General features: G+C 40.5%; 1 protein-coding gene across 2 annotated transcripts in view; it reads right to left on the bottom strand.

Moving 5' to 3' along the window:
* Positions 1–790: 790 nt before the first annotated feature.
* The window catches only part of TDRD7 (tudor domain containing 7), a 69737-nt gene continuing 57624 nt past the window's right edge, over positions 791–12903 (bottom strand). For both annotated transcript variants that reach the window (XM_019729177.2, XM_074330747.1), the window contains 4 exons: positions 9797–9907; positions 6873–7381; positions 4551–4711; positions 791–1250 (listed from right to left, as the gene is read on the bottom strand). In XM_019729177.2, coding sequence (XP_019584736.2) covers positions 1027–1250; positions 4551–4711; positions 6873–7381; positions 9797–9907 — 1005 coding nt within the window. In that variant the 3' untranslated portion in view covers positions 791–1026. The remainder of the gene's footprint in view (positions 1251–4550; positions 4712–6872; positions 7382–9796; positions 9908–12903) is intronic.

Raw genomic sequence — 12903 nt, 5'->3', positions numbered from 1 at the left:
TTGCTCCATTCTTAGTCCAGGGCCTCCCCTCCTCATCTTTAGGCCACTGCTAAGCCCTCCACCCCGTCCCTCTGTCAGTCCATCCTGCCCATCAACTAGCAAGCACGCGATGGGTGTCTGATATGTGCAAGGTGCCCTTGTGTCTGTCGTGGAGGATACAGACAGTGGTGTACAGACTCACAGGAGCCGCATGCGTGCGTCTCCTCCCAACTCCGCATTCAGTGATGTCACACTGTTAGCTGGACCTCAACAATGGTGGGAGTTTACAACATGGGAATTGTCAGACATGACAATTCTAGACTCATTCTGCCCCACTGCCACACACCAGAACCAGTTGTCAAACATGTATGGGTACATCACTGGATAGTTTAGAGCAGGGGAGGAGCAAGGCCTGCTTTAGGATACCAGTAATCCTGGACACACATGCATGCGGTTCAGGGACCAGATTAGGTCCCATGTGGCTGGTGCACGGAATGGTGGACAATGAGGCTGGGTAGGGAGCCTGCAGAAGGCCTGGGTCTTCCGTGGAAGCCACTCAAGATTTTGGGTGAGGGTCATGCTGGTGTGCTTGGCTGTTCCTCCAACAGCACCCCCAGCAATGCTGATGTTCTAAAGACTCGGGGTAGTCTTCACACGGTTTGGTGACTTTGGGACAAACCACGACACCAGGGTAGAGTTCAGTCACGAAATTCTCAATCTAACTGGAGAAGAACCCAGCACCACAAGGAAATATAAAGGGAAACTCTACATCTTAAGATCATAAATCCTAGAAATTATGAGGTTGTCAGTCTTTATATTGATAAACATTTTTATTCTAATATAGTAATAATTCAAGTGCAATTTTCTTTGAAAAGTCAACTCTGTTAAACAAAACTTGTTAAATATCTTTCATCAAACAGCATATTCTTTTCAATCCCCCACAGCAGTTAGAACCATGTAGCAGAGATAAGATCTTTTAAAAAGCCTACTACATTTTGTTATTGCTAAAAAAATCTGAATTAGTAGTCAAGGTCTGAGAAGCAGTGTTTAATTAACTTTTGAAAGCTCTACCAGATACTCTGACATAAAATCATGAATCCAGATATCTGTGTCTGGCAGCGATGTGTCCACTAAATAGACCACTGCTTTCTGGTCCCAAGGGTTATTAGTGTTTTCTATGACTGTCTGCACCAATGCCACCAGAGGCTTCTTCTCCACATGATTTCGAAACACCATCGAAGCCTCCTCAGACCACTGGTTACACTTCACTCCTAGGAGAAAGACAGGGTGTTCACAGAACAGTGAGGGGTCCAAGGAGCCTTTCTTTGATCCATTATAATGGAAAAAGATTTAGTCAATTCCAAGTTAGCTTAAACTACCAGGCTAGACATGCCTAACTGAAAAAAAGCTGCTGAACAAAAAGCAGTCCAGCTTATTGTTTTTCTATTTTGAACACGGTTACTTCTGTAAACCTCTACCTACAGACAGTTTCATTTAATGCTGTGTGTTATAAAAAGTTATAACAACTACTGTCCATTTCTCTGTAAAGTCTATGTAGATTAAAACTGGTAATGGAGATAAATGGAATAAAATGATATCAATGACATTTCTCTTATTTACAGACTTTTTTCCTGATGAAACACATATAGTAATATATATATATATATATATATATATATATATATATATATATATATATATATATATATATATAATACTAATTACAAAAAATAACTTTTGGGCTGGCCTGGTGGCTCAGGCGGTTAGAGCTCCATGCTCCTAACTCCAAAGGCTGCCGGTTCGATTCCCACATGGGACAGTGGGCTCTCAACCACAAGGTTGCCAGTTTGATTCCTCGACTCCCGCAAGGGATGGTGAGCAGTGCCCCCTTGCAACTAAGATTGAACACGGCACCTTGAGCTGAGCTGCCACTGAGCTCCCGGATGGCTCAGTTGGTTGGAATGCATCCTCTCAACCACAAGTTTGCCGGTTCGACTCCCGCAAGGGATGGAGGGCTGTGCCCCCTGCAACTAGAAAACGGCAACTGGACTTGGAGCTGAGCTGCGCCCTCCACAACTAAGACTGAAAGGACAACAACTTGAAGCTGAATGGCACCTTCCACAACTAAGATTGAAAGGACAACTTGACTTGGAAAAAAGCCCTGGAAGTATATACTGTTCTCGAATAAAGTCCTGTTCCCCTTCCCCAGTAAAAAAAAAAAAAAATCTAAAAAAAAAAAAAATTAAATAACTTTCAAAAATAATATACAACATCATGGCAAAAGCAGTGGACTAAAAGTCTGGAGACTCAGTTACTATTTCCAGCTCTTCCTCTATTAAGTGGTTTGATCTTGAGCAAATCAGTTGATCTCTCAGGCCTTGGTTCACTTATAAAAGAAACTGATTGGACCAGGTGAATTTTAAATCTCATGCATTTCTAAATCCCCATGACTTTTTTTTTTCTTCTTCCATACTGGAGAAATAGAAGGTTACTTTATTCTTTTTTCTTTTTAACCCCCCTCCTCCCATCCACTATCCCTCTGATATCGCACACAGCCATTACATTTCCACTGTCTCTATTCCTACTGCTGTACTCCACTTCTTGTAAATATAGATATATATATATATACATATATACACACGCACACACACACACATATATAATTGTAGTTGACATTCATTATTGTTCAGCTTCAGGTGTACACTGCAGTGATCAGGCATCCACATGACTTTTAAATTTGAGAGCTCGAGTTAGAGAATTTTAAATTAAGTTTTAAAACAAAACTGAGAAAAGAAGTTGTATTTTTCAAGACATACTATTAAAGTAATATAAATTCAGTCCACATACACTAGATTAGATAAACTATAAATTATGTCCCTTAGTGATGAAGGTCTGGGAATTTCACATATAATTTAAAGGACCTGTTATCTATGCATATATACTGAGTGGGCTAAATTCTTTGATTCTGAAGCATTTCCCACAAGAGAAGCCCAGAATACTTTCTAAGCTGCTGTCCCCTGATCTGTATAACAGCGCTGGTAACAGGACCTAAACCTCCCAATGTGGGGGAAAATTCAATAAAATGAAGTGACTGGCAGAGTCTCCCATACATAGTAAGGACCAGGGTCTTCTGCCCCAATGCTAGTGATGGGGATGGTGGCGTCAGGCACTCCTGCCTCACAGAGGCTCCTTTTTGGGGCGTTTTGATTGTCATGTTGAAGAAGATGTGTTGTTAACAAAATCTGAGCAGTAAAAAATAAGAATGAAAAAAATGAAACTATTGAAGCTGAAGAAACCATTTAGAGGTTTGAGTTCAAAGCAGATCAAGGGTAAGGCATGTCATGTGCAAAATGTGCCATTTTGGGTTTATATCCCGCTACCATGGGAGTTTCCTTTGAATTCTAGTAGGAGACACAAAGAAACTGGCAAATACTTCAAAAATAGGTAATATATATCTATTTCCCCAAAAGCTGGTCAATAATTAAAAGAAGTATCTATATACATAATTGCTTTCATTTCTGAGATAAATCACTTCTGTCACTGAATGTATGGGATAAGCGGGGGTGAGGAATCAGGGAGGCCCATGTGGGCACAACTCCTCATATCCCAGCATAGGGGGGCACAAAGAGCCCCAGAGGACTGGACATGTCTGCACCCCTCAGCCCTTTTGGCCTCCATGCCCTCTGCTAGCGCAGAGGCCTCTGGGTGGAACTTCTTCTAACTGCTCATGCGACCTCCTGGCAGAGTGCACACAGAGAAGCCACTAACCTGTGGACTGCCTTCACAGCAGGTAAGCAGAAACCTCATTGGACAGTATTATGAAGAAGTACCACTGTCCACCTATTGACTAAGCTTCTCAAATTTTAATGACAGTCAATAGGCTGGGGTCAATGGGGTGAAATCCTACACCTGCATGCTGTTCACTGAGGTGCAACTGGAAGCTCACTTGGCCACCAAAATGGTCATATTCTATAGCCCAGGAATGGTTTTTAACTGTGACAATCCATTATGTGGATGAATTATGATTTATGCAGCAAATTATGAAATATTTAATTGTGCAATGTTCTCCTATTGGTTATTTCAGTTGCTTCATTGATTTTGTTTGTTTGTTTTGGCTAGTATACACAGCGGCAGGTTTTTTAATAAGACAGTAAAAGTAAAAAGAACCTAAATGTTCAATAATTGGAAACTATTGATTAAACAGAATTTTTTGTAGCTATTAAAAATAATTATCAGGGCCATCAAACCACCACCCAAAAATTAGGAGGAAAAAATGCTAAATGAAGAAAGCAGAATGCAATACTGTCCCTGTACCAAGATTATAGCTTTAGAAATAAATTCACACGAGACCAGAGATAGAAAGGAGTACGAAAAAACAGAAACAGCAGATACAGTGGGAAGGCATGACTACCGTGAGAGATCATTAAAAATTATTTCCATTATTGTTGGGAAGTTGTACATAAAAACCAAGTTACCTCAATAGGCCAATGACTCTGTGCTCCTTAAGTACCCAGGACACAATGACAACACAAATGACGCTGTGGCATGAGTTCACATTCCACAGGAATTACCTGCTAGTTGAGCAGTGACCGCCTGGAACGGCAGCTTTCGGAACGCGTCCGCCAGGGGCTGCACTTTCCTTATGCTGACTAATTCGTGCTTGCCGTAGTCCAGCTCATATACGGAGACCAGTCCATTGGTCAGGATCCCTTTTAAAAGCACCCTGTGCCACCTAGATGTGCAAAGGATTAAAAAGGAAGAAAAGACACACAAAGTCAATACCTGCTGTAATGGTAACATTTTTATGATAAAAAGAAAAATTGATACAATATTCATCGAACAATAAAACTATACCGTTGTAGTAATTTTTCAAAGAGATTGTATCTCCTTTTTCCAAGGTTACTATTTTCTGCTTTGCCACCAGCTCATCTGATGGAATGTGCTCACTCAACACCCTCTGACAGCCTCATGGAGCTAAAGGAGAAGGAAACACAACCTACCGACCGTCACTAGGTAGAATGAAGCAAATGCTATAGAGGGTGGTCAGGACAAGACTGGTGGGTCCCCTCTCTCTGACGGGGAGATGGAGGATGGCCACATGTTTGGGACAAGGTACAGGTGTGGAAGATGGAAAGAGGGAGGCAAGCAGGACCAGGCCAGGCTGAAGACATGCGTGAGAAGAAAAGCACAGAAGACTCTACAGGGCATGAGTCTAGCAGAGCACACACTACAGTACAACTAGGAAATGGAATGTGTGGAGGAATGGAAGAGAAAGCCAGACTGGAAAGGGAAGTTGGGAAGAGATTACAAAAAGTTTTTCATGTGAAGTTGACAATTTTAATTAGGCCAAGTAAGGACATTAAAAAACAAAACAAAAAACAAAATCTAACCCACCACCTAAAACGCAGTGAGGTGAGAGCCATCAGAAAACTTATGTATTGTACTTCTATTTAGCTCACAATCTTCAAAACTAATAGCTTATGTAAAGGCTTCTGTTTTGACTAGATTTCCAATTTCAGTGCAAGGGTGCTTGTAAGTCACTTGAAGAGTTTGTTAAAAACACAGGTTCTGGGGTTCGACCCATAGAGATTCTGATTCAGGGTGTCTGGGGTAAGGAAGGAGAATCTCCATTTTCAATAGGTTTTCCAGATGTATCTTAGCCAAGACACATTTGGAAACCACTGTGACTAAAACTGTATCCAAAATTCCCAAATCTTAACTTATCATGGTTAGCAACAAGGTTTACTAAATAGTCCTGGGTTCTAAACAAGCTAAAAACTCTAAACATTTTATATTGATTCAGTTCATAAAGTTTTTTTCTTTTTTAAATCACGTAATCTTCCTTATCTATAAGACTCCCTTGATTAGCTGGGAACAAATTAATTGGTTAAAGCCCAAGTTCTGGGTCAGGACTGTTGGACACACTGTGGGGGATTTCACTGGGTTGAAACCAGTATGTACTTCAGAAAAGGGCTTCAGGAAAGGAGGAGGTGGACGGCAAATGTGAAAATACGAGAAAACTATGGAAGTGCTAAACAAATGTAAGAAATAATGGTTCTCACTGTCTGAAGTCCAAAGAATAGTGAAATATGCATTGTTGCACCATATAGAAGGTGGCACAGCCTCTCTAGGAAGCAACTAACAATATATATCAAGAATAAACTTGAATCAGACAAATAATTTCTCTTCTAGGAATCTATCCCATAAGTAAGTGATCAGAAATGTGAACAAAGATTTATGTTCAACATTATTTATAACAGTGAAAATTTTGGGAGGAAAAAACCCTACATAACAAAAGAGAATGATAAGTAAATTATGATTTCTCTATATGATGGACTATTATACATCCATTAAAAATGTTTACAAAGAAATTTTATCACATGAAAAAATGTTCACAGGATTATGTCAGGTAAAAAAAGTACAAGATTATATATAATAAGAACCCAACTGTGTAAATATGTATAGAGAAAATCAGAACAAATACATAAGTAGTTGAACAAGGGTGACGTCTGGTCGGCTGATTTTAATTTTGTATACTTTTCTGCATTTAAAAATTTTTTCTACAATAAACTTATTTTTAAAATTAAAAGTTATGAATTAAAAAACCTGTTATTTTCTGAATAAATGAATATTTTTTCTAATAGAAAAGCAGAAAAAACCATTCAAATCTGCACTTTAGATAAATTAGATTTTAACAGGAATGTAGTCACTAGATTTTTAGCTAAATTACATCATTTTAAATATTAGAAAACTGCGTAATTCATGAGTCTCATTTCACATTCAAAATTCCCATTCATGCAGTTTAAAGTCCCCCTGCAGGGATTAAGAACTCTTGATATCACTCGACACATTTTTCTTAGAAGTAGAATAAAATGCTTTGTCCAAGGACCTACTTATTTTCCACTTTTGCAGCATACACTTGGTCTTTTTCCACTGCTACGTGGCGCTCCTCAGACACGCTGTAATACAGAATCATCTCTTCCATCAGAACTTCCAATTTATGTATCTCTTGCCATGGCTGGATGACAAAGTAGCCTGGGTGACAGGCCACAGGCACATACACATCCATGTGTTCCCCTGGCTTTGACAAGTGGACAGGAGGTGGCAGTTCTTCCATGGAGAAAGACCTGGTGTGGTCCACCATGGACTTTTTGATGACATCTGTGAGGCTCTTTCTGGAATTCTCTCCAGTGTTGCTCGCAATGGGGGTGTTACTGTTACCACTTTTGCTCTTGGGAGAGCTAGCGCCACTGGGCATGACACTCAAAAACACATCCTTCTGATGCTTCCACAAATCTGCATTTGTAATCTGGCGATTAATACTGCGATGAGGATCAGGGAAATTCTTAGGAGTAAATAAATAAACATGTGCGATCCCTCTGGCTTCATCTACTTTTGTAACCTTTGGAGAACAAGAAAAACCAATTTAAAAAATCCAAATTTACACTGAATTCCGAGAGGTAGTTATAATATTAACATTAAATATTACAACAGTATTTTGCAAAAAAAACCCAAGCAACCCAACGTGCTCATTTTATCTTATTTTTAATTTTTATTTTTTCCCCTGTTCTTCTGTCTCCCCCACCCACTCCGGTTCAAGCCGTTGTTTCTCAGTCTAGTTGTGTAGGACACAGCTCCCTGGCCCATGCTGGTATGAGCCTTGTGCTACCCCCCGCTGAGGCTGAGGCAGTGGGTTGGCAGTTGTTGGTCAGCCGCTCACAGCCATGTGGTGACCTTGGAGTTAGGAGCACAGTGCTCCAACACCACCTGAGCCACCGGGCAAGCCCAAAGTCATTTTATTTAAGATGAATTATCTATCAGCTGTAGCAATGAATAAGCTCTTACATACTCTAGCAGCAAGCTTGGTGGAAGTGAAAAATTTACTAACTTCTAAAATCTCTGAATATTTTTATAACTTGCTAGAGGTCATTACTGAGAGGAAGTTATTTTATATATCGTGATTTAAAAAAAGGTTTTATTAATGACATTTTAAAACACTCAAAATAGAACAGTATGATGAATCCCCATGTGCTCCTCAATCCAACTTCAACATAAAAAATAAACATGACAATGAGAAAATGTTCTATAAGCATTCTGCTTAAGGCTGGTGCGCCCTCGGACTGGGAAGGCAAGGAAAAAGCTTTGACATTTACCATACTCTTTGGGACTTCCGATCTAAATTCCTTTTTTGGTCCTAATCTGCCCTCACCCCTCACCCCTTCCCCAGGTACATGCGAGAAGAGGGACCTTGGGAGAAAAGAGGAAGAAAGCTCCAAGCTAAAATCACAGTTTTGCCCCTTTTGCCCAGGAGACTTTTGACTGCCTGACCACCACTTTCTGCCAGTGGGGAGAGTGTTTGTATGGGGATACCACACACTGATAACTGGGAGTGTACTGCTGTGTGTCCCAAAGGGTGGGGTGATTGTTAATTCTTCTCATCAGCTCCTCTGGTTTATCTTAGGAATGACCCAAAAAAGACACTTCTAACGACATGTATTTTTTATGAAATTGGGCCAGAAAGGAAAGGCAGGAACACAGGCAAGAAGACAGGGAGACACCAGCAAGATAGTTCCTCTACAGCAATTTAAATTGTTTTTCCCTAACAAGATGAATCTATTTAAAGTCATCCTTTGGGGTGCTAATGAAGTATTGACTGCTACCACCTCATTTTTATATTGATGATACAGAAGTACCATTTCAAAAATCAACCCTTGAAAATATATCACGTTTCCCCGAAAATAAGACCCAGCCGGGCAATCAGCTCTAATGCATCTTTTGGAGCAAAAATTAATATAAGACCTGGTATTACATTTATGATATGATATGATATATGATATGATATGATATGATATATGATATGACATGACATGACATGACATGACATGATATGATATTATGGCTGGCATTATATTATATTGTATAAGACCCAGTCTTATATTATAGTAAAATAAGACCAAGTCTTATAATAATCTTTGCTCCAAAAGATGCATTAGAGCTGATTGTCTGGCTAGGTCTTATTTTTGGGGAATCACGGTGTTGAGTACCCAATACCCTGCCTTTAGGAGCTGAAACAGTAGCTGAGAAAACAAAATTAATTATCATGCGGCAACTGAAGGCTATACAATGGTATGATGTAATTAAATGTGTAACTGTACATTAGAAACCCCAAATGACTATGAAGATAGGAAAATCAGTGTGAACTAGAAAAATATAGAGATTTTCATGAAGCTATTTCTCAAAGACATTTCACTGTTAAGTGTTCATATAAAAGAACATTATCTGCATCAGTTAAAACAGAGAAATATCATCTTACATTTCTATTCTTAAAATATGAGCAATGTTTTTGATGTGAAGGTGCAGAAAAACAAGTTAGTGAAATAAAGCAGTTTAAGTAAGCTTCAGGAAAAGAGGCAAAAACCAAGATTATAAGATAATTTGTTTACAATCCATTCTACTTTAGAAAAAAAAAGAGAGGACTTATTTATCAAGAGATATATGGTGGTCCCTCTGTTGCGACCTTAATTCCTTATCATGGTACAAAATAGGAGCAGGGAATCATCTCTCTTACTTTATTAATAAAGGAAAAATTACATAAAGGGTTTAAAAATAACACTGGAGATATAGTTAAGTTCTTAAATAAAAATTAAACTATGAAATACCGTATTGCTACACATGAAACCAATCTCTTGACTATAAAAATGTGTCAGATATGAAAGCATCAGTTTACAGTAAGAAAAATTCTTTCACAAAAACCAAATGAGCCCTTCTGGCTGACAGCTCCCTTTCTAAATGTATCAAGATCAATAAGATAACTCACCTTAATGCTACAGTCCGAGCAATTCAAAACAGAATCTCTTAACCAAAGCACAGCATCTGGTGTCCACATGCCAATAGATTGTGGAAGATCTGCTAAGCAGCACTTGATGGCCTGAAGCGAGAACATGATGGAACAATGAATATGCTACCTTAAAACAGGGACTTGAGTAACGTCAGTATTATTTTCCTAGAAGTCAGATGTTGCCAACATTGAAAGCAAGCAAGGGCAATAGCTAGTAATAGCGACAATCACAGCGCTCAGGCTGGAACATTGGCTGTTCCTGGCTCCATATCTAATACTCCTCTTACAAGCCAGGGCTTATACCAGGCACTTGACGTACTTCTCAGCCTCCAATACTTCTGTGTGATAGGCCAACGTTGTGACCCCATTTTACAGATGGTGAAATGGACCCAGAGAGACTAATTTGTGTCAGATCACAAAAATGAATACAGGATTGGGACCTAGATCTCGCTCTTCCCTCTAAACCAGGGGTGTCCAAACTGTGGCCCGCGGGCCAACTGCAGCCCACAAACCATTGTTAATTGGCCCGCAGCAAATTCCAAAAATATATTTAGTTTACTTAAATAAACCAGGTGAGGCAACACATACTTCACCTCGAGTGAGTGACCCGGCTATTTGTATATTTTACCGCATATGGCCCTTGGTAAAAAACGTTGAAAAACGTTTGGACACCCCTGCTCTAAACCCAACTAAAAACCATGAAGTGTCATTTGAATGAAAACTGACTCTTGTTGCAAAATTCTTTTTGGAGGCTTCTGTGCGTCATTGAGCATTTCCTGAGCATCTTGTGGGCACAGGTATTTGTGCTCACCTTGGGAAGGAGGCTGTAATGAGAACTAAGGAGGGTCAGAAAAGCTGAAAGCCATAGCCAAGAGCCTCTTTTCCCGGATGCCTTTTACCTCGCACCACCCCTGCACAGCTTCTGTAGAATGGCTACAGCAGGGAGGAAAAGGTAACCTCAGGGACTCCCTTCAGTCTCACGGAAGCCTTTGAATTGATGGAGGCAATTTTGTGAAGAGAACAAAACGTACTTCCAGGATTCCTGGATTCCTTCTTTCCTCTCTGCGCGCCATCTTCCCTGTTACACCCTGCTCCCTCGGGGACTCCAAGTCTCTCACTGTGCCCCTGGATGAGGTCCCTTTCTTGGTGGGCAGGTCACACACTCTAATACCTGCAGGGGCCAGGCAGGCGGTGAAGGAGTGAGGCAGCCAGATGGGGTTGGGGCACTGGACAGCAAGGCCTTGCAGAAGAGAATGCCCTTCCCAAGCTCCCAAAAAGGAGAGTGCTCAATACAGCCAGGTTTTCTCATTTGTCAAGGGGAGCTAGAAGTAGGGATTTTTCTGTGAAATCATGTGATTTTTAAATCCTGGCAACCAATTCACATTTTAAAACACTGTAAAAGCCAAGTGCCCAAACCCAGTATTCACGAGTCAGCTTTGGCCGACAGGCCATCCACCAGTTTGCTGCTCTTAGACCTCTTTGGAGGGATGTTGTTAGCCAGAGGCTTGGCCTCGCTGGCTTGTAAGGTTCCCCCAACTTCACCTCTATCAAACAACGAATCTAGGTAAGAGTAATAGAAAACAATTCTTGTAGCTTTTAATGCTGTAGCACAAAGGCACTAATGTGTGACTTGCAGACAGTCAGAAGCAGTGGATGGAGTCCCCTTTCCCCTCCAGCCCCCAGGTAACTTTTCTAGGTCACGCTGGCCCTGGTAGATGTTCTAACAAGTGACACAGAGGCCAGAGGTGCTATCAAGTGAAATTGCACTTAAATAAAGGTCTAACCATTTTCAGTATTATGGCTGAGCAACAATAAGAGTACAAGTGATATAGAAAATTGGCTTGATCACAAATTAAACAGCATCTCTGTAACAGTCATTTTAGAAAAGGCAACAGTGACTAGAGTGAGAGAAATTATAACAGCCATGCTAATTATGGTCAAGTGCTTTTTATTCACCGAGTTCTGATGGCATAAGATATCGTCTGGCAAAAAGTCAAGTGGCATTTTGAAATTACAGAATGTCGAACTATTTTATTTTCAAAAAATGATTGACATCTATACAAAATCCTCTACTTCTCCTAAAAGGTAGGAAATAGTTCATAACAATTTTAATTAATTCAAAATAATTCAAAATTCTTATCGGAATTTTTACCAATAGAAGAAGGCTAGGTTAATCTTTTTACTAAACTCTATGGGAAAAAGGTCTTATAAGAAAATGATTAAATATAAACAGATAGGGCCAGTTGGTGGCTCAGGCGGTTGGAGCTCCATGCTCCTAACTCCAAAGGCTGCCGGTTCGATTCCCACATGGGCCAGTGGGCTCTCAACCACAAGGTTGCCGGTTCAACTCCTCGAGTCCCGCAAGGGATGGTGGGCTCCGCCCCCTGCAACTAAGATTGAATACGGCACCTTGAGCTGAGCTGGCCTCCCGGATGGCTCAGTTGGTTGGAGCGCAGGCTCTCAACCACAAGACTGCCAATTCAATTCCTCGAGTCCCACAAGGGATGGTGGGCAGCGCCCCCTGCAACTAAAGATTGAACATGGCACCTTGAGCTGAGCTGCCACTGAGCTCCGTATGGCTCAGTTGGTTGGAGCGTGGGCTCTCAACCACAACCAGCAGTTGCCGGTTTGGCTCCCGCAAGGGATGGAGGGCTGCGCCCCCTGCAACTAGCAATGGAAACTGGACCTGGAGCTGAGCTGCGCCCTCCACAACTAAGACTGAAAGGACAACAACTTGAAGCTGAACGGTACCTTCCACAACTAAGATTGAAAGGACAACAACTTGACTTGGAAAAAAAAAAATCCTGGAAGTACACACTGTTCCCCAATAAAGTCCTGTTCCCCTTCCCCAATAAAACCTTACTATATATATATATATAGATATCCAAAGACAATGGTTACCTAATTAAACTAAGAACTGTGGAAACAAATATTTACATCAATATCCCGCAGCTGTGTAGAAGTCAGCAATGACATCTAATTATTAAAATCAAATCTCTAACTGGACAACACAGCCCAATGACTCAACATACTTAAAAACAAACATTTATCAAACAATATTCTGTAAGTCTGACTGGACTTCTTGT

Source organism: Rhinolophus sinicus, linkage group LG04 (assembly GCF_036562045.2).
Source record: "Rhinolophus sinicus isolate RSC01 linkage group LG04, ASM3656204v1, whole genome shotgun sequence".
Classification (NCBI taxonomy): Eukaryota; Metazoa; Chordata; class Mammalia; order Chiroptera; family Rhinolophidae; genus Rhinolophus; species Rhinolophus sinicus.
This window is presented reverse-complemented; position numbering and strand designations above follow the sequence as displayed.